Consider the following 25,474-nt stretch of genomic DNA (forward strand, 5'->3'; position numbering starts at 1 on the left):
CCTAATTAAGGGATTTACTTTTTTTTTTACAGCCCGCAGCAGGGAGAGGGAATTGAATACCTGTAGGAATATGTAGAAACTGTCTCCTAACTGAGGTGTATATTAACTGGCTAAGCCAGAGAAACTGTACCTTTTTAGGTTTTTCATTTAGGCCTATATCAATGTCATCTTTAACAACTGGTAATTTGGAACAGATTTGGATAAACATAATATGAGGATTTCAAGGGTATGAACCCACAAAGTTTTTCTTTCTGTCTGTTCTTGAGTACAGCCCCAAAAATATTTTTCAAAAGTACCTAAATTCGACTTTTCTTGATCAATGGACTTCCTCCCTCAATCATGTAAGCATCTGTGCCCTGTAATGATATTAAATTAGTGTATTTAGACATTATTGTGATTGTGCAGTGTTGGTTTCATTTATCCATGCAGAAAATGGAAAACAAAATAATATATGAATAAATTAGGTGAATAAGGGATTTATTTTTCCTTTGCTCCTCTCCGCCCTTTGCCCATGGTAGTGAGCGTTATGACAGGAGGCATGGCTTCCCCTGTGCAGTAATTGGAATGCGAGTTGGCAGTAGGTGTATAGTAATGGGGTCCTGCAATTTGGTGGCAGTAGTCAGCCCCAGAGAACCTGTCAGAATTTATGTAAAGACATGTATTCCGCTTTGCTGTGGAGAAAGCCCTGCATTTTAATGGTGCAGCTGTAAGCGTTTCAGTAATTCAAGGTGGCGTCATTAGAGGCTTATTTATTCACTCCGGGCTGGGGAAAGGAGATGATGCCGTCCCGATCAGCTGTGGCAGCTTCGTCTCACCACCTCCCGCAGGGCTGTAGAATCGAAATTAGAGTGGAATGGGCAAACACGACAATCACACAGCCGTTAATGAATTACCATGTAAAGAAAACAACAAGTCGACTCGGAGGGGACTGGGAAGGGGTTAGAATGTTGTTTTGTTGCAGGGATGGTGGGGTGGCATTGTCACGGCCTCTTCCATTGTTTTGGAGAAACTCACATCTTAAAGCCACCACTCTCTGTAGCCTTTGAAGTAAATGGCGTCCAGGGAGTTTAGAGGATAATCAAAACAACAGAGCTGCAAAAAAAATGGATGAAATAAGAGAATCCCCCCGGGTTGGAGATTAAATCATGTTTTTCAATCATTATATGCTCAATGGAACATAAAGGAGTGTGCTCTGTACTGGTGTTAACCTTTCTTGCTGTTTATGACTACACAGTATGTTGAGTGAAAAGCTATGGAGGCCCTCCAAGCTATTCACACTCCCACTCAAACCCACTGCACTGTATTAACATAGTTTGAGTTTATCCATTGTCTGCAGGTTCCCATCGTCCTCTAGTGGTACATGCAACATATTTCAAGCTTTCAATTCTATTGTGGGTATATGGTGCTCTTAAATTGACCATATTTGACACATTACCCATTTGTGAGCAACCAGCAATACTAGCTAAAGATGCACTTATGCTACCATGGCATTTGTCAATATAGAGGCTAAAGAAAAAAGTGTTAGCCATACCTGTGATTGGCTATGGTACAGTATTTTGTACTTCTATAGGTTAGTAACAATGTTAGGTAATGCAATATTTTTTGCAAAAAGGCTTTATAAAGGAACATAATGCAGTGTTTGGACCTTTGAGACGTAAAAGAGGTATTTGGTATTTTATTAGGATCCCCATTAGCTGTTGCAAAAGCAGCAGCTACTCTTCCTGGGGTCCACACAAAACATGAAACATGATACAGAATGACATAATACAGAACATCAATGAACTTGAACAGCTCAAAGACAGAACTACATACATTTTTATTTTTAAAGGCACACGTAGCTAACATATCAGTGCATACACACAAACTATCGCCGTCAAATAGGGGAGAGGTGTTGTGCCGTAGGGTGTTTTATCTGTTTTTTTTAAACCAGATTTGCTGTTTATTTGAGCAATATGAGTTGGAAGGAAGTTCCATGCAATAAGGGCTCTATATAATACTGTACACTTTCTTGAATTTGTTCTGGATTTGGGGACTATGAAAAGACCCCTGGTGGCATGTCTGGTGGGATAAGTGTGTGCGTCAGAGCTGTGTGTAAGTTGACTATGCAAACAATTTGGGATTTTCAACACAATGTTTCTTAAATAAAAAAGAAGTGATGCAGTCAGTCTCTCCTCAACTCTTAGCCAAGAGAGACGGGCATGCATAGTGTTTCTATCAGCTCCCTGATTACAATTAAGAGCAAAACGTGCCACTCTGTTCTGGGCCAGCTTCAGCTTAACTATGTCTTTCCTTGTAGCACTAGACCACACGATTGGACAATAATCAAGATTAGACAAAACTAGACTGCAGAACTTGCTTTTTGGAGTGTGGTGTCAAAAAAGCAGACCATCGCTTTATTACAGCCAGACCTCTGCCCATCTTTACAACCATTGAATCTATATGTTTTGACCATGACAGCTTACAATCTGAAGTCTCCTCAACAGGACCAGTTTATTAACTTGTTATGGATAGGGGGCAGTATTTTCACGGCCGGATAAAAAACGTACCCGATTTAATCTGATTATTACTCCTGCCCAGAAACTAGAATATGCATATAAGAAAACACTCCAAAGTTTCTAAAACTGTTTGAATGGTGTCTGTGAGTATAACAGAACTAATTTGGCAGGCAAAAACCTGAGAAGATTCCTTACAGAAAGTGCCCTCTCTGACCATTTCTTGGCCTTCTACACTCTCTTTATTGAAAACTGAGGATCTCTGCTGTAACGTGACACTTCCTAGGGCTCCCATAGGCTCTCAGAAGGCGGCAAAACGTTGAATGATGACTTTGCAGGCCATGGCTGAAAAACAGTTGCGCATTTGGATAGTGGTCGATCAGAGAACAATGAGACTGGGGGCGCGTGCACGAGCCGACACCATGTTTTAATTTTTTCGTCTTTGAACGAAAACAGGGTTTCCGGTCGGAATATTATCGCTTTTTTACGAGAAAAATCGCATAAAAATTGATTTTAAACAGCGGTTGACATGCTTCGAAGTACGGTAATGGAATATTTTGAATTTTTTGGTCACGAAACGCGTCGGGCGCGTCACCCTTCATCACCCTTCGGATAGTGTCTTGAACGCACAACAAAACGGCGCTATTTGGATATAACTATGGATTATTTGGAACCAAACCAACATTTGTTATTGAAGTAGAAGTCCTGGGAGTGCATTCTGACGAAGAACAGCAAGGGTAATCCAGTTTTTCTTATAGTATATCTGAATTTGGTGAGTACCAAACTTGGTGGGTGTCAAAATAGCTAGCCATGATGGCCGGGCTATCTACTCAGAATATTGCAAAATGTGCTTTCACCGAAAAGCTATTTTAAAATCGGACACCGCGATTGCATAAAGGAGTTCTGTATCTATAATTCTTAAAATAATTGTTATGTTTTTTGTGAACGTTTATCGTGAGTAATTTAGTAAATTCACCGGAAGTGTTCGGTGGGAATGCTAGTTCTGAACGTCACATGCTAATGTAAAAAGCTGGTTTTTGATATATACAAAACATGCATGTATTGTATAACATAATGTCCTAGGAGTGTCATCTGATGAAGATCATCAAAGGTTAGTGCTGGATTTAGCTGTGGTTTTGTTTTTGTGACATTATATGCTAGCTTGAAAAATGGGTGTCTGATTATTTCTGGCTGAGTACTCTGCTGACATAATCTAATGTTTTTCTTTCGCTGTAAAGCCTTTTTGAAATCGGACAGTGTGGTTAGATAAAGGAGAGTCTTGTCTTTAAAATGGTGTAAAATAGTCATATGTTTGAAAAATGGAAGTTTTCGGATTTTCGAGGAGTTTGTATTTCGCGCCACGCCTATCATTGGATATTGATGCGTACATGGTTGAATCATCAGCATACATGGACACACATGCTTTGTTTAATGCCAGTGGCAGGTCATTGGTAAAAATAGAAAAGAGTACAGGGCCTAGAGAGCTGCCCTGCGGTACACAACACTTTACATGTTTGACATTGGAGAAGCTCCATTAAAGAACACCCTTTGAGTTCTATTAGATAGATAGCTCTGAATCCACGATATGGCAGAGGTTGAAAAGCCATAACACATACGATTTTTCAACAACAGGTTATGGTCAATAATATCAAAGGCTGTACTGAAGTCTAACAGTACAGCTGCCACAATCTTCTTATTATCAATTTCTTTCAACCAATCATCTGTCATTTGTGTCAGTGCTGTACATGTTGAGTGCCCTTCTCTATAAACATGCTGAAAGTCTGTTGTTCATTTGTTTACAGAGAAATAGCATTGTATTTGGTCAAACATAATTTTTTCCAAGAGTTTGCTAAGAGCTGGCAGCAAGCTTATAGGTCTGCTGTTAGAACCAGTAAAGGTCACTTTACCACTCTTGGGTAGCCCTCCAGGCTTGAGGACAATAGGAGTGGCTATAGAGTCAGCTACCATCCTCAGTAGCTTTCCATCTAAGTTGTCAATGCCAGGAGGTTTGTCATTGTTGATCGATAACAATGATTCCACCTCTCCCACACTAACTTTACAAAATTAAATCGTGCAATGCTTTTCTTTCATTATTTGTTTAATGCATGAATACAATTGCTCACTGTTTGTTGTTGGCATTTCCTGCCTAAGTTTGCCCACTTTGCCAATGAAATAATCATTAAAATAATTGGCAACATCAAATGGTTTCATGATGAATAAGCCATCTGATTCAAAGATGGAGTTGAATTTGTTTCTGCCAATAATTTCATTTAAAATACTCCAAAGCTTTTCCCATCATTCTTTATATCATTTATCTTGGCTTCATAATACAGTTTCTTCTTCTTTTTGTTGAGTTTAGTCACATAATTCTTCAATTGGCAGTAAGTAAGCCAGTCAGATGTGCAGCCAGACTTATTAGCCACTCCTTTTGCCCCATCTCTTTCTCAGCCATACAATTTTTCAATTCCTCATCAATCCATGGTGCCTTAACAGTTCTAACAGTCAGTTTCTTAACAGGTGCATGTTTATCAATAATTGAAAGAAGCAATTTCATAAATACATCATAGATAGTGATACTACTGAAAAGAGCAAACAAAGCAAGATAAAAATATATATAGATTCAGCAGTCCATTAATCAATTTGTGGGTGTGTGCTGTGGGGTTGAAGCTACGAACCCATAAGCTTGGCTCTCATCCCTTTCATGGCTGGGATCAGTTCTTTCCTCTTCTGGCGCACAGCTTCAGGATAGTCCTCGTTGAGGAAGATATAAGTTCCTCTCAAAGTTCTTGGCTGTTTTCAGAACAGCTACCTTGTCCTTGAACCTCAGGAACTTTTGGCCTGGGTCTGTCACCTGGGCCGGTGGTGGATTTTCCAGTCCCGTGGGTGCGCTCCACCTCAATCCTTCTGTGGTCCGTCTTCAATTTCTCAGAGATCATTTCCCTCACTTTGTCCTCAGACTCCGTCCAGGTCTCACGTGGAGATTCTGCAATTCCGTTCACAACCATGTTGTTCTGCATTCCGTCCACAACCATGTTGTTCCACCTTGATTGTCCCTCGAGATTTATCCATCATTGTTATCATGGATTCACACACAGAACTGATGTCCTCTCTCAATGACTTACAGATTTTTGTCATCTTGCCGTTCTCCAGTTTCAACTCATCAAGCTGACCCTGGGAGAACTGCAAACTGTTCTTCAGGTCCTGGACCTCTCCAGTCAGGTCGCCCATTCTTTTGTTAGTAGAATCCACAAGTATTTGGACAAAACACTTGAAGCTATTTTGTTGTTGTTGTAACAACTGCTTGTAGGTCTCTTTTTGTTTGTTTAAAAGATCCTTCTTGTGTGATAGAGAGACACCATTGTCCTCAATGGTACTCCCACCAGCTTTGGTCTTTGTCATGGCAGCTAGCAACGTAGGTTACGTTAGTCCTCACAGTTCCAGACAGGGCAGGTCAGGGGGAAGATTGAAAACAGTAAACTGCAGGGATCTAGACAGCCACAAACCCGGGACAATCCGCGGTCCCAGCCACAATGGCTAACCATGTCGCAGGCTGCGTTCAAGAAAACCCCGCTAGCTTGATATGCAGCTAGGATAGCTGCGATACCAAATAGCTCTTCAGACCCGTCATTGGGTCGGCAGGATCACTGGAAAGAGACAAGCAGTCCCAGCAACTGATGCCAACTGCGTCGCGGGATCCAAACTAAGAAGCTAGCTAGCTACCAATAACTTTCCAGTACACTTTCAAACAACACACTTTCCAAACAAACAAAACTGAGCTCTTCCTCGTTCCGCATTCAGCAGGAAGTGAGGGACAGGAAGGAAGGAGGAAGGACAGGCCGTGGCCACAAAATGCTGAGCAAGCAGAGGCGCGATCCAGCACCCATAGGGGAGGAGAGGAGCAAGGGGCCATACAACTTTCTAATAGAGAAAGCAGTGATGAGTGCAAAAACTTTCACCTGTGATAAAATTAAGTACACTATGGTAAACTGCATCTAACGACTTTTGTTAAATTCTCCGGTACCTTTGTATACTTTTTAGCCATTAGTTCTGAAAGTAGCACTCACGTTCTGAAAACAGTCACTCACTCAGCCGTTGGGCCTAACCTGCAACCTCATTGGAGAACGCTGGGCAGGCGTCTTGCTAGCTGTCACTCAAATGCGGAGGGCTGAAGCTCATTGGCTAGAACGCTAATTTCTAGGGGGCTGGCCCATGTAGGAAAAATGGTGCAGCACAGCTTCAAGAAAACAGACGCTTTCAGACTAGGGATTTCGAGGCTAATTGAGGTAAGACTAATTCTGCACATTGACACTTCCAGGCCAAAGTGGGATGTTTAAAAAATACTTTCTTAGTCGCCAAAGTACCGGAGCATGTGTTTAATGAAGTGTTATCATCATGTAGATGATGTCGCCATAGTCCAAGACTGGAAGGAATGTCGACTGAATGATCTGCTTTCTACTATTTCGTTAGAGGCATGACCTGTTTTTTTATAGAAGGCAATTTATATTCTCAGCTTTTTAGTTAACTCATATGTTTTTTGAAAGACAGCTTTTAATTTATCCAAATGCCCAGATATTTGTAAGTAGGGACATGATCAATTTGGTCACATTTTTACATTTTCATTGTGTTGATTGGTGTCACAAGTTGGAAAAGTGACAGGTTCGGTCTGGGTTGAGCAGGCAGAGTGAAGCAGAGGCAGACAACAATAAGGACAGTTTTCAACATACATTTTTTATAAGGCATTGTTTTCAATCGTCACCGTTTCAGTAATCAAGTTTCAATGCATTCTCAATTTGTTTTCACAATTCAGTTAGAATGCTTCATTTCCGTATACCATTGTCTCTTTACTTTTAACTTAAAAACAATGATAATTAAAATCTCACAAACATATAAACCAAACCAAAAAACAATGGGGCACAGCGATGCAGGCCAGCAGGCAGTTGTTCATCTTTCCTCAGACTTACATCACAAAGTCCATTTGCCATGTGCTCTCGTCAAACATTTTAGTCATAAGCTCTGTTGCAACAATGATCCACCATGCCTCTGGACCGTAATCACTTCCTGTGGTCAGCCGCGTGGGGGACACATACAAGGGGGTGTAAATACACAATTTGAAAATTGCATGTTGCGTTAATCGTTCAATAGGAATATTTTATTGTTAAACATGCAAAATAGTCACACCTGTGACATTGATTCCACAACAAACTGTCTCCCGACATCTCTGTTGAAACAGTTGGGACCCCTTTGCCACGTCTGCGAAAGGGTCTTGGTTCCTGCCAAGGTTGAGATAGGATCAGCAGACAAACTCAACATTTTCCATTTGTGCTATCCGACATTAAGGAGATGTGTCAACAGTGGGAGCAACATCGAGTAAACATGAGTCAGACAAGCAATAATTGATTCAGCAGAGCCTCAGAAAGACTGTCGTAAAACAAAAGGTGTGCTACTTTATTCCCATTTGGATCCAAATCTGTTGATCAGAAAGCCATTTCCACAACACAAATTCCATTGAACAACACACTGAGTGGCATGTAAACTGCGTCCTTCCTTCCTCCATTCCTTGTAGTAGTCACTGATCTAACACAGTTGGTATAGGTTTCAGTACACAGTTTTTGTCAGTACAGTAATGCCGGATCAGTGATTATTCCAAGTGAGGAAGGAAATATAAAAATTTTTGAGTTCTAATGACGCAACACGGAGTGGCTGGATACAGCCCTTTGCCGTGGTATACTGGCCATATACCACAGACCCCAATGTGATTTATTGTTATTATAAACTGGTTACCAATGTAATTAGAACAGTAACACGTTTCATACCCGTGGTATGCGGTCTGATATACCACGGCTTTCAGACAATCAGCATTCAGGGCTCGAATGACCATTTTTTTTAATAAAGGTTAAACACCCCATATCAGAGCTATATATGATATTAGTAATTGTTTTTTATGTGGCACTTAATCAGTATTGTTAGGTTCTTATTTCTCAGAGTAAATAACTCACGGACACTAGAGAATCTTTCCCAAAGGTTCTGTACAGCTGAAATCAGACTGCTAAACATTTCAGACATCACAGTTTATATGCATCCTACTTAAGACACTCCTCCTCCTTACAGTTTATGGCTCCACAGGAAAGAAGGTAACCAGTTACCAACCCTGATTACTCCCTTAAGGGGAACTGACCTCACCCCTCAACTAATCCACAGATATCCATCTGTCTTCCCTATATCAACACATCGCTCTCCTCTACTCCATCAAACACCTTCCAAAGCCTTCTGTCTTTCTTCAGAGAACCATTAACTTCTACACAACACCCAATCTCTTTCATTTCCTATCATTCATTTACTACCTCAATGATCAAAGTTTAGCCGATTCTAACATTATCCTTCATTTTATTTTAAACGATTACTCTATTTGTTGTTCCCAGATGTACAATTGTTTTATAGCATCACAGGGGAAATGTTATTTTGAATTTGTTCATACATTTCAAAGTCCTATTTATTTATTATGCATATTTATTAGGTCATTTTGTTTTAATTTTAAGTGAAAAGGGAAAAAAGTATAATTGAATTACCCATTTGGAAAAAAGTCCTCAATATAGATTTGCTGACATCAAATTACATTTTATTTGTCACATGCTTCTTAAACAACATGTGTGGACTAACAGTGAAATGCTTACTTATGGGCCTTTTCCAACAATACAGAGATAAAGAAAATTGAGAAAAACACGTAATAATAAAAGTAATATTAGATACAGTTGAAGTCGGAAGTTTACATACACCTTAGACAAATACATTTAAACTCAGTTTTTCAAAATTCCTGACATTTAATCCTAGTAAAATTTCCCTGTCTTAGGTCAGTTAGGATCACCACTTTATTTCAAGAATGTGAAATGTCAGAATAATTATAGAGAGAATTACTTATTTCAGCTTTTATTTCTTTCATCACATTCCCAGTGGGTCAGAAGTTTACATACACTCAATTAGTATTTGGTAGCATTGCCTTTAAATTGTTTAACTTGGGTCAAATGTTTAGGGTAGCCATCCACAAGCTTCCCACAATAAGTTGTGTGAATTTTGGCCCATTCCTCCTGACAGAGCTGGTGTAACTGAGCCAGGCTTTTTCAGTTCTGCCCACAAATGTTCTATAGGATGGAGGTCAGGGCTTTGTGATGGCCACTCCAATACCTTGACTTTGTTGTCCTTAAGCCATTTTGCCACAACTTTGGAAATACGCTTGGGGTAATTGTCCATTTAGAAGACCCATTTGCGACCAAGCTTTAACTTCCGGACTAATGTCTTGAGATGTTGCTTCAATATATCCACATCATTTCCCTGCATCATGATGCCATCTAGCAGCAAAGCACCCCCCGTGCTTCACGGTTGGGATGGTGTTCTTTGGCTTGCAAGCCTCCCACTTTTTCCTCCAAACATATCGATGGTCATTATGGCCAACCAGTTCTTCTTTTGTTTCATCAGATCATAGGACATTTCTTCAAAAAGTATGATCTTTGTCCCCATGTGCAGTTGCAAACCGTAGTCTGGCTTTTTTATGGTGGGTTTGTAGCAGTGGCTTCTTCCTTGTTGAGCTGCCTTTCAGGTTATGTCGATAATGGACTCATTTTACTGTGGATATAGATATTTTTGTACCTGTTTAATCCAGGATCTTCACAAGGCCTTTTGCCGTTGTTCTTGGATTGATTTGCACTTTTTCACCAAAGTATGTTCATCACTAGGAGACAGAACACGTCTCCTTCCTGAGCGGTATGACGGCTGCGTGGTCCCATGTTGTTTATACTTGCGTACTATTGTTTGTACAGATGAATGTGGTACCTTCAGGCATTTGGAAATTGCTCCCAAGGATGAACCAGACTTGTGGAGGTCTACATTTTTTTCTGAGGTCTTGGCTGATTTCTTTTGATTTTCCCATGATGTCAAGCAAAGAGGCACTGAGTTTGAAGGTAGACCCTGAAAAACTTCCACAGATACACCTCCAATTGACTAAAATTATGTCAATTAGCCTATCAGAAGCTTCTAAAGCCACTACATCATTTTCTGGAATTTTCCAAGCTGTTTAAAGGCACAGTCAACTTAGTGTATGTAAACTTCTGACCCACTGGAATTGTGATTCAGTGAATTATAAGTGAAATAATCTGTCTGTAAACAATTGTTGGAAAAATAACTTGTGTCATGCACAAAGTAGATGTCCTAACTGACTTGCCAAAACTATAGTTTGTTAACAAGAAATTTGTGGAGTGGTTGAAAAACAAGTTTTAATGACTCCAACCTAAGTGTATGTAAACTTCCGACTTCAACTGTACACAATGAGTAATGATAACTTGGCTAGCAAAACAAGGGTTACCAGTACTGACTCAATGTGAAGGGTTACGACGTAATTGAGGTATGTATGTACGTTGCAAAAGTTTTCATCCACCTTGACATTTTTCCTATTTTGTTGCATAACAACCTGTAATTTAAATGGATTTCTATTTTGATTTCATGTAATGGACAAACACAGAATAGTCCAAATTGGTTAAGTGAAATGAAAAAAATTACTTGTTTCAAAAAAAAAAGTTAAACTGTGCGTGCATATGTATTTACCCCCTTTGCTATGAAGCCCCTAAATAAGATCTGGTGCAACCAATTATATTCAGAAGTCACGTAATTAGTTAAATAAAGTCCACCTGTGTGCAATCTAAGTGTTACATGATCTGTCACATGATCTCAGTATATATACACCTGTTCTGAAAGGCCCCAGAGTCTGCAACACCACTCAGCAAGGGGAACCACCAAGCATGCGGCACCATGAAGACCAAGAAGCTCTGCAAACAGGTCAGGGACAAAGTTGTGGAGAAGTACAGATCAAGGTTGGGTTATAAAAAAATATCCTAAATTTTGAACATCCAAAAGATTACCATTAAATACGTTATAAAATAATGGAAAGATTATGGCACCACAACAAACCTGCCAAGAGAGGGCCACCCACCAAAACTCACGGACTAGGAAAGGAGGGCATTAATCAGAGAGGCAACAAAGAGACCAAAGATAACCCTGAAGAAGCAGCAAAGCTCCACAGCGGAGATTGGAGTATCTGTCCACAGGACCACTTTAAGCCGTATACTCCACAGAGCTGGGTTTTATGGAAGAGTGGCAAGAAAAAAGCCATTACTTAAAGAAAACAATAAGGAAACATGTTTGGTGTTCGCCAAAAGGCATGTGGGAGACTCCCCAAACATATGGAAGAAGGTACTCTGGTCAGATGAGACTAAAATTGAGCTTTTTGGCCATCAAGGAAAACACTATGTCTGGCACAAACACAACACCTTTCATCACCCTGAGAACATCATCCCCACAGTGAAGCATGGTGGTGGCAGCATCATGCTGTGGGGATGTTTTTCATCTGCAGGGACTGGGAAACTGGTCAGAATTGAAGAAATGATGGATGGTGCTAAATACAGGGAAATTCTTGAGTGTAACCTGTTTGAGTCTTCCAGAGACGGAGATTCACCTTCCAGCAGGACAATGACCCTAAGCATACTGCTAAAGCAACACTTGAGTGGTTTAAGGGGAAACATTTAAATGTCTTGGGATGGCCTAGTCAAAGCCCAGACCTCAATCCAATTGAGAATCTGTGGTATGACTTAAATATTGCTGTACACCAGCGGAACCCATCCAACTTGAAGGAGCTGGAGCAGTTTTGCCTTGAAGAGTGGGCAAAAATCCCAGTAGCTAGATGTGACAAGCTTATAGAGACACACCAAGAGACATGCAGCTGTAATTGCTGCAAAAGGTGGCTCTACAAAGTATTCACTTTGGGAGGGTGAATTTTTATTGAGTTTTTTATTTCACCTTTATTTAACCAGGTAGTCTAGTTGAGAACAAGTTATCATTTGCGACTGCGACCTGGCCAAGATGAAGCAAAGCAGTATGACACATACAACAACACAGAGTTACACATGGAATAAACAAACATACAATCAATAATACAGTAGAAAAATCTATAAAGAGTGCCATTGAGGTAGGATAAGAAAGGTAAGGCAATAAATAGGCCATGGTGGCGAAGTAATTACAATATAGCAATTAAATACTGGAATGGTAGGGTGTGCAGAAGATGAATGTGCAAGTAGAGATACTGGGGTGCAAAGGAGCAAGATAAATAAATAAATAAATACAGTATGGGGATGAGGTAGATTGGATGGGCTATTTACAGATGAGCTATGTACAGGTGCAGTGATCTTTGAGCTGCTCTGACAGCTGGTGCTTAAAGCTAGTGAGGGAGGTAAGAGTCTCCAGCTTCAGATATTTTTGCAGTTCGTTCCAGTCATTGGACTCAGAGAACTGGAAGGAAAGGTGGCCTAAGGAAGAATTGGCTTTGAACCAGTGAGAATAGTTATGCACGCTCAAGTTTTCAGTTTTTTTGGGGCTTATTTCTGGTTTGTTCCACAAAAAATATATATATATTTTGCATCTTCAAAGTGGTGGGCATGTTGTGTAAATCAAATGATACAAACCCCACAAAAATCTATTTTAATTCCAGGTTGTAATGCAACAAAATAGGGAAAATGCCATGTGGGGTGAATACTTTTGCAAGCCACTGTAACTAAGAATAACGTGACAGACTGTAAACAGTAGCAGCAGCGCATGTCAAAGTTAATTAAAAAATGGTCAATGTAGATAACCAAATAGCTGCTATTTAACTAACTAATTAGCAGTCTTATGTGTATCGGTACCGCTTTCCATGCAGTAGCAGAGAGAACAGTCTATGACCTGGGTGGCTGTAGTCTGACAATTGTTAGGGCCTTCCTCTGCCACTGCTTGGTATAGGGGTCCTGGATGGTAGGGAGCTCTGCCCCCTGTGATGTACTAGGCCATACACACTACCCTCTGTGGCACCTTACTGTCGGATGCAAAGCAGTTGCCATATCAAGTGGTGATGAAGCCAGTCATTGCTCTCATTGGTACAGCTGTAGAACTTTTTGAGGATCTGAGGGCCCATGCCAAATGTTTTCAGCCTTCTTAGGGGTGTCAGAGAAATTATATGCCTGTTAAATTAAAAATAAACAAATTATAATACCCAATGAAATTACAATTAATTGTATCCCATAAGTTAATGGTAAAATAGACTACAGACAGGTGTCCCTCATTCAGGGCAGCACTCTCGCTATCTCCTTCTTGTGTTCCAAATCACACATAGGTCTATTGCTCAATTATTAAGTTATTAGTGTTTTACATAGCCCATTTAAAACTCACACAATGCCTTCAGTCTCACCAGGAAGTCAGAACAAAGGTCATTCAACCCCATAAAGTGTTTTCTTTCCCTTTTCTTTCCCTCCACCTCAGAAAACATTTAAAAACATTTCAAACATTTCCCTCATTCTGCGTACCTAGTTTACAACCAAATTTAAAAAGACCCCACACAATAAATAAAACATGGTATTAATACCACTTAACAAATATTCATAACAGGTGTTTCCCTCTACAATCTCTACTATATTCTACCTCTGTCTTTCCGTCTAACTTTTACTTTACCACCAAAGTTTTAAATTACAGTCAAAACAAACATGATAACATCTGTTCACAGTGAGGCCACAAATATGTTATCTTGTTTCGCTGGTTGTACTTTCCCATATGATGCCTTGTGACCCTGCTCTACCTAATAGTTTACTAATGTGGTGATGTCTGGCATATGACTTTATTCGTCTTTTTATGCCAATAACGAGTCACTACATACTGTATCAACACAGACATTTTTGAAAGAAAAGCTATTTTCTGACAACAATTTAATTACGTTTTTCCCTGATGTTAACTGACACCAGCCATATTCAACGAGTGTTGAGCGTTCGTAAATTCATCAGTTATTCTGTGCTCTGGTACATTCTGACGAGATTGCTCTGAAATCGGAGCACATAGCCAGAGCGAATTTACGAAGCACCGGTTTTAACAATGTCCATTGAGAACGCACAACGTCTATACCATTTAGCTAAGCTAAGAATAATCAAGTTAATAACCATCGGGTAGTTAGCATATAGTTAATATACTAGCTTGTTTGATGTATTAGTAGCCAACTAATATTAGGTAGATAGCTAACATATATTACAGGTACATACTGCTGTAATGATATGGTATACGGTTCATAAGAATAGCATAACTAACATTGTCAGCCAACATAACGTATAACGTAACTTATCTGAAAAGTCATTACTTTATAACATTGCTCAACATTTTCATAACATTTGTCAAAATTAATTAAATCAATTAATTTGTATCTTAAGACCAATAAGCTATCCACATACTCAATTTACTTCACAAATAGTATGGTTAGTGCGGTTATGCTGAGTAAATATACTTATCTTGATTTTATCGGTTTTGCTTTTCTGGCACCTGACACCTTGTATTAGAACTAGTACTGAAGCATCTTCTAATTTACTACTGGAGAATATGGAAGACCTAATGTCATATACCAGTGTCACGCTTCAAATATCACTGTTGTTGACAACACATATTACCAAAATTATACAATGGCGCCGGAGGGGATGGCTGCCGTTTTACTGGCTCCCAACCAACTTTGCTATTTTGTTAGTTTTTTGGCATTTTTTGAAACAAATTTTGTACGCAATGTTGCTGCTACGGTCTCCTATGACCGAAAATATCTTCTGGACATTAGAACAGCGATTACTCACCTCGCACTGGACAAATATTTTTTCTTTAATGAGTCTGATGCGAAGGATATACTGCTTCCCGGAGACCAGGCCCTCATCATTGTCATTCACATGAAGAAAAGATGGAGATACAGGGGGCAGAGGTCTTGGTACCTTGTGAGAATTTGTTGGCGAGTGAGTAAAGCACAGCTACCCTCAGTATTATTGGGCAACGTGCAATCATTGTAAAGGGAACTGAACAATCTACGATTAAGAATATCCTACCAACAGGATGTTAACTGTAATATCTTATGTATCACAGAGACTTGGCTGAACGACGACACGGATTATATAGAGCTGGCTGGCTACTCCGTTTTTTGGCAGGACAGAGCAGCTACGCCTGGTAAGAGGAGGGGCAGGGGTGTGTGCCTATTTGTCAATAACAGCTGGTGCGCGATGTCTACTATTAAAGAAGTCTCGAGGTATTGCTCACCTGAGGTAGAATACCTCATGATAAGTTGTAGACCACACTATCTGCCAAGAGAGTTCATATCTATATTATTTGTAGCCGTCTATTTGCCACCACAAACCAATGCTGGCACTACGACCACACTCAACGAGCTGTATAAGGCCATAAGCAAACAAGAAAATGCTTATCCAGAAGCGGACTCCTAGTGGCCGGGGACATTAATGTAGGAAAACTTAAATACATTTTACCTAATTTCTACCAGCATGTCATAAAAAAAACTCTAGACCACCTTTACTCAACACACAAGGACACATACAAAACTCTTCCCCCCCCTCCATTTGGCAAATCTGACCATAATTCTATCCTCCTGAGTCCTGCTTACATGCAAAAACTAAAGCAGGAAGTACCAGTGACTCACTCAATACGGACGTGGTCAGATGACGCGGTTGCTACGCTACACGGCTGTTTTGCTAGCACAGAATGGAATATGTTCCGGGATTCATCCAATGGCATTGAGGAGTATACTACCTCAATCACCGGCTTCATCAATAAGTGTATGGATGAAGTCGTCCCCACAGTGACTGTATGTATGTTTCAAAACTGGAAGCCATGGATTACAGGCAACATCCAGACCGAGCTAAAGGCTAGAGCTTCCCCTTTCAAGGAGCGGGACACTAATCCGGACGCTTAAAAGAAATCCGCTATGCCCCCAGACGAACCATCAAACAGGCAAATCGTCAATACAGGACTAAGATTGAATCCTACTATGCCAGCTTTGAAACTCTTCGAATGTGGCAGGGCTTGAAAACTATTATGGACTACAAAGGGAAACCCAGCCATGAGCTGCCCAGTGACGTGAGCCTACCAGACAAGCTAAATGACTTTAATACTCGCCTTAAGGCAAGAAACACTGAAGCATACATGAGAGCACCAGCTGTTCCGGACGACTGCGTGATCACGCTCTCCATAGCCGATGTGAGCAAGACCTTCAAACAGGTCAAAATTCACAAAGCCGTGGGGCCTGACGGATTACCAGGACGTGTACTCAAAGCATGTGCGAACCAACTGGCAAGTGTCTTCACTGACATGTTCAACCTCTCCCTGGCCGACTGTATAATGCCTACATATTTCAAACATACCACCATAGTCTCTGTGCCCAAGATAGAGAAGGTAACCTGCCTAAATCATTACCGTAGCACTCATGTCGGTAGCCACGAAGTGTGTTGAAAGGCTGGTCATGGCTCACATCAACACCATCATGTCTGAAACACTAAACCCACTCCAATTTGCATACTGCCCCAACAGATCCACAGATGCCACAATCTCAATCGCACTCCACACTGCCCTTTCCCACCTGGACAAAAAAAACACCTATGTGAGAATGCTGTTAATTGACTACAGCTCAGCTTTCAACACCATAGTGCCCACAAAGCTCATCACTAAGCTAAGGACCCTGGGACTAAACACGTCCCTCTGCAACTGGATCCTGGACTTCCTGACGGGCCGCCCTCAGGTGGTAAGTGTAGGCAACAACACATCTTCCATGCTGATCCTGGGGCCTCTCGGGTGCGTGCTTAGTCCCCTCCTCTACTCCTTGTTCACCCATGACTGTGAGGCCAAGCACGACTCCAACACCATCATTAAGTTTGCTGACGACACAACAGTGGTAGGCCTATAGGGAGGAGGTCAGAGACCTGGCAGTGTGGTGCCAGGTGAAACAACCTCTCTCGCAATGTGAGCAAGACAAAGGAGCTGATCATGGACTGTAGGAGAAGGAGGGCTGAACAGGCCTCCATTAACATTGACGGGACTGAAGTGGAGCTGGTTGAGAGTTTCAAGTTCATTGGTGTCCACATCACCAAGAAACTATCATTGTCCAAACACACCAAGAAAGTTGTGAAGAGGGCACAACAACACCTTTTCCCACTCAGCAGACTGAAAAGAGGGAGGTGCTCACTCCCAGGGCCCTGACCTTAGTGATGAGCTTGGAGGGGACTATGGTGTTGAACGCTGAGCTGTAGTCAATGAACATCATTCTTACATAGTGTAGGTGTTGCTTTTGTCCAAGTAGGAAAGGGCAGTGTGGAATGCAATAGAGATGCATCATCTGTGGTCCTGTTGGGGCAGTAAGCAAATTGTGGTGGGTCCAGAGTGTATTGGATGATGGTGTTGATGTGAGCCAAATCATTTCATGGTTACAGATCGGAGTGATCATTTATACATGTTACCTTGGCGTTCTTGGGCATAGGGACTATGGTGGTCTGCTTGAAACATGTAGGTATTACAGACAGGGTCAGGGAGAGGCTCAATATGGCAGTGAAGACACTTGCCAGCTGGGCAGCACATGCTCTGAGTATGTGTCCTTCTAATCCGTCTGGCCCTGTGACCTTGTTTAAAGGGGTTTGTGCTTAGTCCCCTCCTGTACTCCTTGTCCCCTCCTGTACTCTTCGCACGACTCCAACATCATCAAGTTTGCTGACGACACAATGGTGGTAGGCGACAAGTCGGCCTACAGGGAGGAGATCAGAGACTTAGCAGTGTGGTGCCAGGACAACAACCTCTCCCTCAACATCAGTAAGACCAAGGCAAACGATATCGGAGCATCGGTTTTTGGACCAACAGGCTCTGAGACACCTACCCCCAAGCCATAACACTGCTAAATAGCTATAAAATCTGACTGTAGTTTTGACACAGCCAGATCAACAGTCAGGGCATACGTAATAGTATCATCTGCATATACACTGTATATACAAAAGTATGTGGACACCCCTTCAAATTAGTGGATTCAGCTATTTCAGCCACACACATTGCTGACATGTGTATAAAATTGAGCACACAGCCATTCAATCTCCATAGACAAACATTGGCAGTAGAATGGCCTTGCTGAAGAGCTCAGTGACTTTGAACGTGACACGGTCATAGGATGCTATCTTTCCAACAAGTCAGTTCGTCACATTTCTACCCTACTAGAGCTTCCCCGGTCAACTGTAAGTGCTGTTTTTGTGAAGTAGAAATGTTTAGGGGTAACTACGGCTCAGCCGTGAAGTGGGAGGCCACACAAGATCACAGAATGTGACTGTCGAGTCCTGAAGCGCATAGTGAGTAAAAATAATCTGTCCTCGGATGCAACACTCACTACTCAGTTCCAAATTGCCACCAGAAGTAAGGTCAGCACAAGAACTGTTAGTCAGAAACTTCATGAAATGGATTTTCATGGCCGAGCAGCCACACACAAGCTTAAGATCACCATGCTTCACCGTCTGGCAGTCCGACAGACTAATCTGTGTTTGGCGGATGCCAGGAGGAAGTTCCTGCCAGAATGCATAGTGCCAACTGTAAAGTTATGGTTCGGGCTAGGCCGCTTAGTTCCAGTGAAGGGAAATCTTAACACTACAGCATACAATGACATTCCAGACGATTCTGTGCTTCCGACTTTGTGGAAGGCCCTTTCCTGTTTCAGCACAAAGTGAGGTCCACACAGAAATGGTTTGTTGAGATCGGTGTGGAAGAATTTCACTGGCCTGCACAGAGCCTTTACCTCAATCCCATCAAACAACTTTGGGATGGAATGGAATGCCGACTGCGAGTCAGGCCTTAATGCCCAACATCAGTGCCGACCTCACTAATGCTCATGTCTGAATGGAAGCAAGTCCCCGCAGAAATGTTCCAGCATCTAGTGGAAAGCCTTCCCAGAAGAGTGGAGGCTGTTATAGCAGCAAAGGGGGGACCAACTCCATATTAATGCCCATGATTTTGGAATGAGATGTTCGACAAGCAGGTGTCCACATATTTTTTGGTCATGTAGATGAAGTTTATAGTTTTTAACAGATTGACCAATGTTTATATAAATAGTGTAGAGAACAGGTCTCAAAATCGACCCATGTGGTACACCTTTAAGAAATTCAGACTGAACCCCATCTATCACGATGGCCTGTGTTCTGTCACTAGTGATGTCCAGCTGGCACTGCTGGTTTGACTCAGGGCTGGAGTTGGGTTTTACGAGGAAGTTTTTTTTTTTTTCAACCAACATTAAGTAGAATAGACAGATCATGGGTTAGAACCATTTTGGGAAACCTTAGATGACTGACATCAAACACTGGGAGTGTGGAAAATCTTACTAAGAGATACATATCTCACATGTTAAATTAAATATGAAAGTGTATTTGAAAATGCTCTCAAAGAATTCCACTGCCCATAAACTTACCCATAATGATGGGAGGTGATGTCACTTCTGTTGATGAGCTATTATCACCAGAGGACATCTTCAGAATTTTCCCTATAACTTTTTCAAATTGATTCTATGATTGTGAGCAAAGTGAACTCAATAACTGTGATACGGTCTATAATTATATCACATTGCCGCATACATTACAGTATAGTGCAATAGACACCTGAATACAATTCATCAAGGTATTACTGTATATCCAGGGTTGGGTAGGTTACTTTCTAAATGTAATCTGTTACAGTTAATAGTTATCTGTCCAAAATTGTAATCAGTAACGTATCTTTTGGATTACCCAAATTCAGTAATTTCAGTTTCTTTTAGATTACTTTCTTCTTAAGAGGCATTAGAAGAAGACAAATGTATGTTACCAATTGAATGACATTTATTGCAGGATAAATCAATGTTGAAGTTTATATAGCTGGCCATATATGGGATATTCAATTTTACTTTATGGGTTGGTTATGTAGGCTTCTTCTAACCCATCGCTTTCTACTACATATAATAATACGATTAAATTATATCTTTACATTACAAAAAGTCTATCAGAATTCTTGTGATTCCAGTAATACCCCTTGATCTTCTAGAGTAAATATGGAAGTATAGATGAGCCAAATTGTTTCACCTGAGCATAACCCCAAAACTAAGGACTTATTAGCCAGCCCTACTCTGTTGATTATGATTTTGTTGTCATGGAGGACTGATTGGGATCATTGTTTCAAATTGAAAAATAAATTATGCGCTTATGGAATGGCATGCTTTGAGCACTACTGAAAAATGCTATATACATGTGAAAAATAAATGCCATGTGTTGCATTTGATATTGGCCTATTGTTTACCTTTTTGTTGGTGACACTTTGATATCTTGATAATATGCAGCTGTTTAAAGGGCAAATTCACAGATGAAACAATAGCAAAATGGTGCCCTGCCTCTGGTTTGGTAAAAAGCTAAGGGATGGGCCTGGAGAAATGTAACACTCTCAGATGAATAGACAGAGCTATGGATGCAAGGACTGACCATTCATGATATCAACATTATTGTTTTAACCATGTTATGAGGCTATACAGTGGTATTTCATAGTTTTGATGTATTCACTGTTATTGTACAATGTAGAAAATCGAAAAAATAAAGAAAAACCCTGGAATGAGTAGGTGTCCACTGGCTGCCCACTGGTTTCAAAAACAATGATTGATACACAGCTTAAACTTCTTAAATTCAACTATTATTGGGTTCAAATACACATTTAGATTTGTGGACAGCCATACACAACAACCACAATCCATAAGGCGCAAATAGCAAAATGAGAGAGCAGCAGTGTGATTCAAATGAATGCACTATGTAGATATCAATGATAAGTGATATTCATACCGCCGTAGACTACACCACTGCTGTCATCCTTACCTCCAAGTGTTTATTCAAGTTGGAAAGTCTTTGGATGCTGACAGCAGTCACACCATTGGAAGACATAGCTTGCACTGCAGCCTACAAAAGCCTATTCCCGCTCTTTCCCGCGATCCTTCAAACACAACTTAACCTTGCACCTTTTTTCAATGCTGATTTGAATGTCATTGAGAAAACAGAGAATTGTCAAAGATTTTTTTTTGCAAACATCCTTTCTGATTTTAAAAGTAATCCTCTAAATTGTCATCTAGTTTTTCAAAAGTTTCTGTAATCTGATTACAATATTTTAGCTGGTAACATAATGAATTCCATGTAATCCGTTACTCCCCTAACCCTGTGTATATCAGTTTCAATGTTATTATTTACACTTTTTTGATGACTGTTCCATCGTAAAGAAGTGAGTGGGAGGGTGCACTGTGGGTCGAAGATTCAAAATGGTAATCTCGTTTCTTTTATGTTTCTTTTGCTTTGCAGTTCCCCCCAAGATCTATGACATTTCCTCTGACATCACAGTAAACGAGGGCAGCAACGTGTCACTCATCTGCACAGCCAGTGGGAAACCAGATCCCACCATCTCCTGGAGACATATAACCCCATTAGGTGAGTTCACTTTACAGGAAACACTCTCACATACCTGACACTAATAGACAGAAATTGCTTTGTGCACTGTTGTTTATGGTTTGTTGAAAGTAATTTAAGGCGAGGCACCACACCCTAATAGACAAATGTCCCCCTTCTTAATCATATCACAATTAACTTTACTAGTTGAATATAGACAGCAATATAATACTTTTTTGTATTAGCTATAACTTCTATGAAATATTGTATTAAAATATGCAAATGAGGCAACACTCATTAATATGCACATATTTGCATATACCCCAAATCTATTTTTCTGGAAACTGGATGATGTCAGCCTAACTATTTTGGTTTCACTCTGTTGAGACACTCCAGGACCGGACTTGCATTGACTAGATTGTGGATATATACTTCTTTCATATTTCAATCTGTAAAATACCAAAGACATGTACGTAAACTGCATTTTTGGCACATATTTCCAAAGAAAATGTTATGTGGAATGAAAATTTGACAACATATCAACAATTACCTCTATACAAGTCTGTAGCATATATCTAAGGATAACCACAGAATGTGGTGAGTACAGATGCTTCTGTAGCTGATAAAAATGTGTTAGCATGTGGGAAGAGTCTTACTTTCAGGAAATAGCAGTTAAGGAAAGGTACAATTAATTTAGCCTACCAATCGCCAAACACCAATTTAGACTCAATCACAACCGCTTTAAAGGAAGTTACTACATAGAGAAATGTACAAACTGGACTCTATGAAATGGGCTTTTAAATTATATACAGTGCCTTCAGAAAGTATTCATACCCCTTGACGTATGTGAGAGCAAAATTACAAGATTATGTTATAATACTGTTATTGCATCAAATGGTTGTTTTGTGGAATAGAATATGGTTCTTAGAACACTCATCTGTGCGTGGTCTTCTGAGTTGGGCCTCTGGGGCTTAATGCTGACAGTGGATTTATGATGCCTTTGGTGATAAAACCTAAAAGACCGCATTCCATAGCATGAGTTGGTGTTTGTGTGCCGGGAGATAGGGTGGAGATGGCTCGGGTATGTATAATTATGAGAGGAACCTTGTTTTGGGGGCCAGACCCTGGTTTCTACACAAAGAGAACAGTCTTTAGAGCAGATACTGTCTGCTGTGAATTATTCATTTATTTCATACGGATCCTAACCTTGTGACCCTTTCCACACGTCTGTTGTTTGTCATGTAGACTAAGGGGGTGTATCTTTGCTATAAAAGATCTTTGTATCCTTTGTGTCGGGACCTCAACAAATCATCTAAGAGTGGTTTGTCGACCAGCCATATTGTAAAGCACTCACATCATTCACTTGTGTGTGATGTGACATGCTTTCTTTATTAATAAGTGAATAAAGATTTAGTTGATGTATATCTCTGACTTGTGTGATGTTTGCCTCTCCTTATTTGATAATACAGAAATTAACCGTGACACTTACTCCACATTTTGTTGTGTTAAAGCCTGAATTAAAAATATATTAAATATTTTTTTCACCCATTTACATACAATTGTCACGTCCTGACCAGTATAGGGGTTATTTGTTAGTGTAGTTTGTTCAGGACGTAGCAGGGGGTGTTTGTTTTATGTGGTTCAGGGTGTGTTTTGTGTATGTGTTTAGGTAGAGGGGTATTTCATTTATTAGTCCAGGGTTTGTTAGTCATTGTTCTATGTTATTCTATTTCTATGTTCTATCTAGTCTTTTGTAGTTCTATGTTTAGTTAATTGGGGTTGGACCTTCAATTGGAGGCAGCTGGTTATTGTTGCCTCTGATTGAGGGTCCTATAATTAGGAGTTTGTTTTTCATGGGATTTTGTGGGAGATTGTTCTTGTTTAGCTGTTTTGCCTGACAAGACTGTCAAGTTAGTTTTTTTGTTTTTGTATATGTTGTATGTGTTTTCCTTCTTCACTATAATAAAGATGAGTATACATTTTCCCGCTGCGTCTTGGTCTCTACCCTACGACACCCGTGACAACAATACCCCATAATGACAAAGTGAAAAAATGTGTTTTGACATTTTTGCAAATATATAGAAATGTCTAATTTACATAAGAATTCACACCCCTGAATCAACATGTTAGAAGCGCTTATGGCAATGATTACAGCTGTGAGTCTTTCTGAGTAAGTTTCTAAGAGCTTTTCACACTTGGATTGTACAATATTCGTCCATGTATCTTCAATCTCATGAAAATGGTTGTCTAGCAATGATCAACAACCAATTTGACAGTCTTTCCATCGATTTTCAAGTAGAATTAAGTCAGGAACATTCATTGTCTTCTTGGTAAGCAACTGCATTGTAGATTTGGCCATGGGTTTTATGTTATTGTCCTGATGAAAGGTGAATTCATCTTCCAGTATCTGGTGTAAAGCAGACTGAACCAGGCTTTCCTCTAGGATTTTGCCTGTGCATTCATTTTCGTTTTTATCCTAAAAAACTTCCCAGTCCTTAACAATTACAAGCATATCCATAACATGATGAAGACACAATTATGCTTGAAAATATGTAGAATGGTACTCAGTGATGTGTTGGATTTGCCCCAAACATAACACTTTGCATTCAGGACATAAGTACATTTCTTTGCCACATTTCTTGCAGTTTTACTTTAGTTAGTAGCGGTGCTTGGGTAAAATCACTGGGTAAGCCAAGCCAATAAAAAAGTCATAGTACAACCTATGTTGTGATATATGCGTTGTTTGCTCTATAACCCATTTGTTAAGGGATAGCCCCCTTTTTTTTAATTTTCGCCTAAAATGACATACCCAAATCTAACTGCCTGCAGCTCAGGCCCTGAAGCAAGGATATGCATATTATTGGTACCACTTGAAAGGAAACACGTTGAAGTTTGTGGAAATGTGAATTGAATGTAGATGAAAATACAAAGAAAAAAAACAACCATTTTTATTTTTTTCTACCACCATCTTTGAAATGCAACAGAAACTAGCCATCACTCTGGTTGGTATTCCGATGGTGTTCACAACATGGCAGCAGTGTATGTGCAAACGGTGTATGTGCAAACAGTGTATATTTCAGATGGATAACTTGAAGTATGAGCAAACTACATGACATTTAGTGTGAAGTTGCCAGTGACTGGAACGAATTGCAAAAATCGCTGAAGTTGGAAACTTTTATTTCCCTCACTGTACATAGTCCATCTGTAAATTGCCCACCAATCTACCTACCTCATCCCCATACTGTTTTTATTTTATTTACTTTTTTGCTCTTTTGCACACCAGTATTTCTACTTGCACATCCTCATATGCTCATTTATCACTCCAGTGTTAATCTGCTAAATTGTAATTATTCGCTCCTATGGCCTATTTATTGCCTACCTCCTCATGCTTTTTGCACACACTGTATATAGACTTTCTTTTTTTTCTACTGTGTCATTGACTTGTTTATTGTGTTATTGGCTTGTTTATTGTTTACTCCATGTGTAACTCTGTGTTGATGTCTGTGTCACACTGCTTTGCTTTATCTTGGCCAGGTTGCAGTTGTAAATGAGAACTTGTTCTCAACTAGCCTACCTGGTTAAATAAAGGTGAAATAATTTTTTTTTTTAAAGTTACCCAGGTACATTTGGGCAAATCGTGAAGGAGACATTTACATTCACATTACATTTTTCTGCAAGAATATCGTCAAATCTGTATACTTG

At 40.1% G+C, this 25,474-nt stretch overlaps 1 protein-coding gene across 3 annotated transcripts in view; it reads left to right on the forward strand.

Annotated features, from left to right (window-relative positions):
* Positions 1-25,474, forward strand: part of negr1 (neuronal growth regulator 1) — a 399,034-nt gene that overhangs the window by 181,679 nt on the left and 191,881 nt on the right. For all 3 annotated transcript variants that reach the window (XM_029706299.1, XM_029706300.1, XM_029706301.1), the window contains exon 3: positions 21,689-21,814. In XM_029706299.1, coding sequence (XP_029562159.1) covers positions 21,689-21,814 — 126 coding nt within the window. The remainder of the gene's footprint in view (positions 1-21,688; positions 21,815-25,474) is intronic.

The sequence above is a fragment of the Salmo trutta genome, chromosome 22 (genome assembly GCF_901001165.1).
Source record: "Salmo trutta chromosome 22, fSalTru1.1, whole genome shotgun sequence".
Taxonomy (NCBI): Eukaryota; Metazoa; Chordata; class Actinopteri; order Salmoniformes; family Salmonidae; genus Salmo; species Salmo trutta.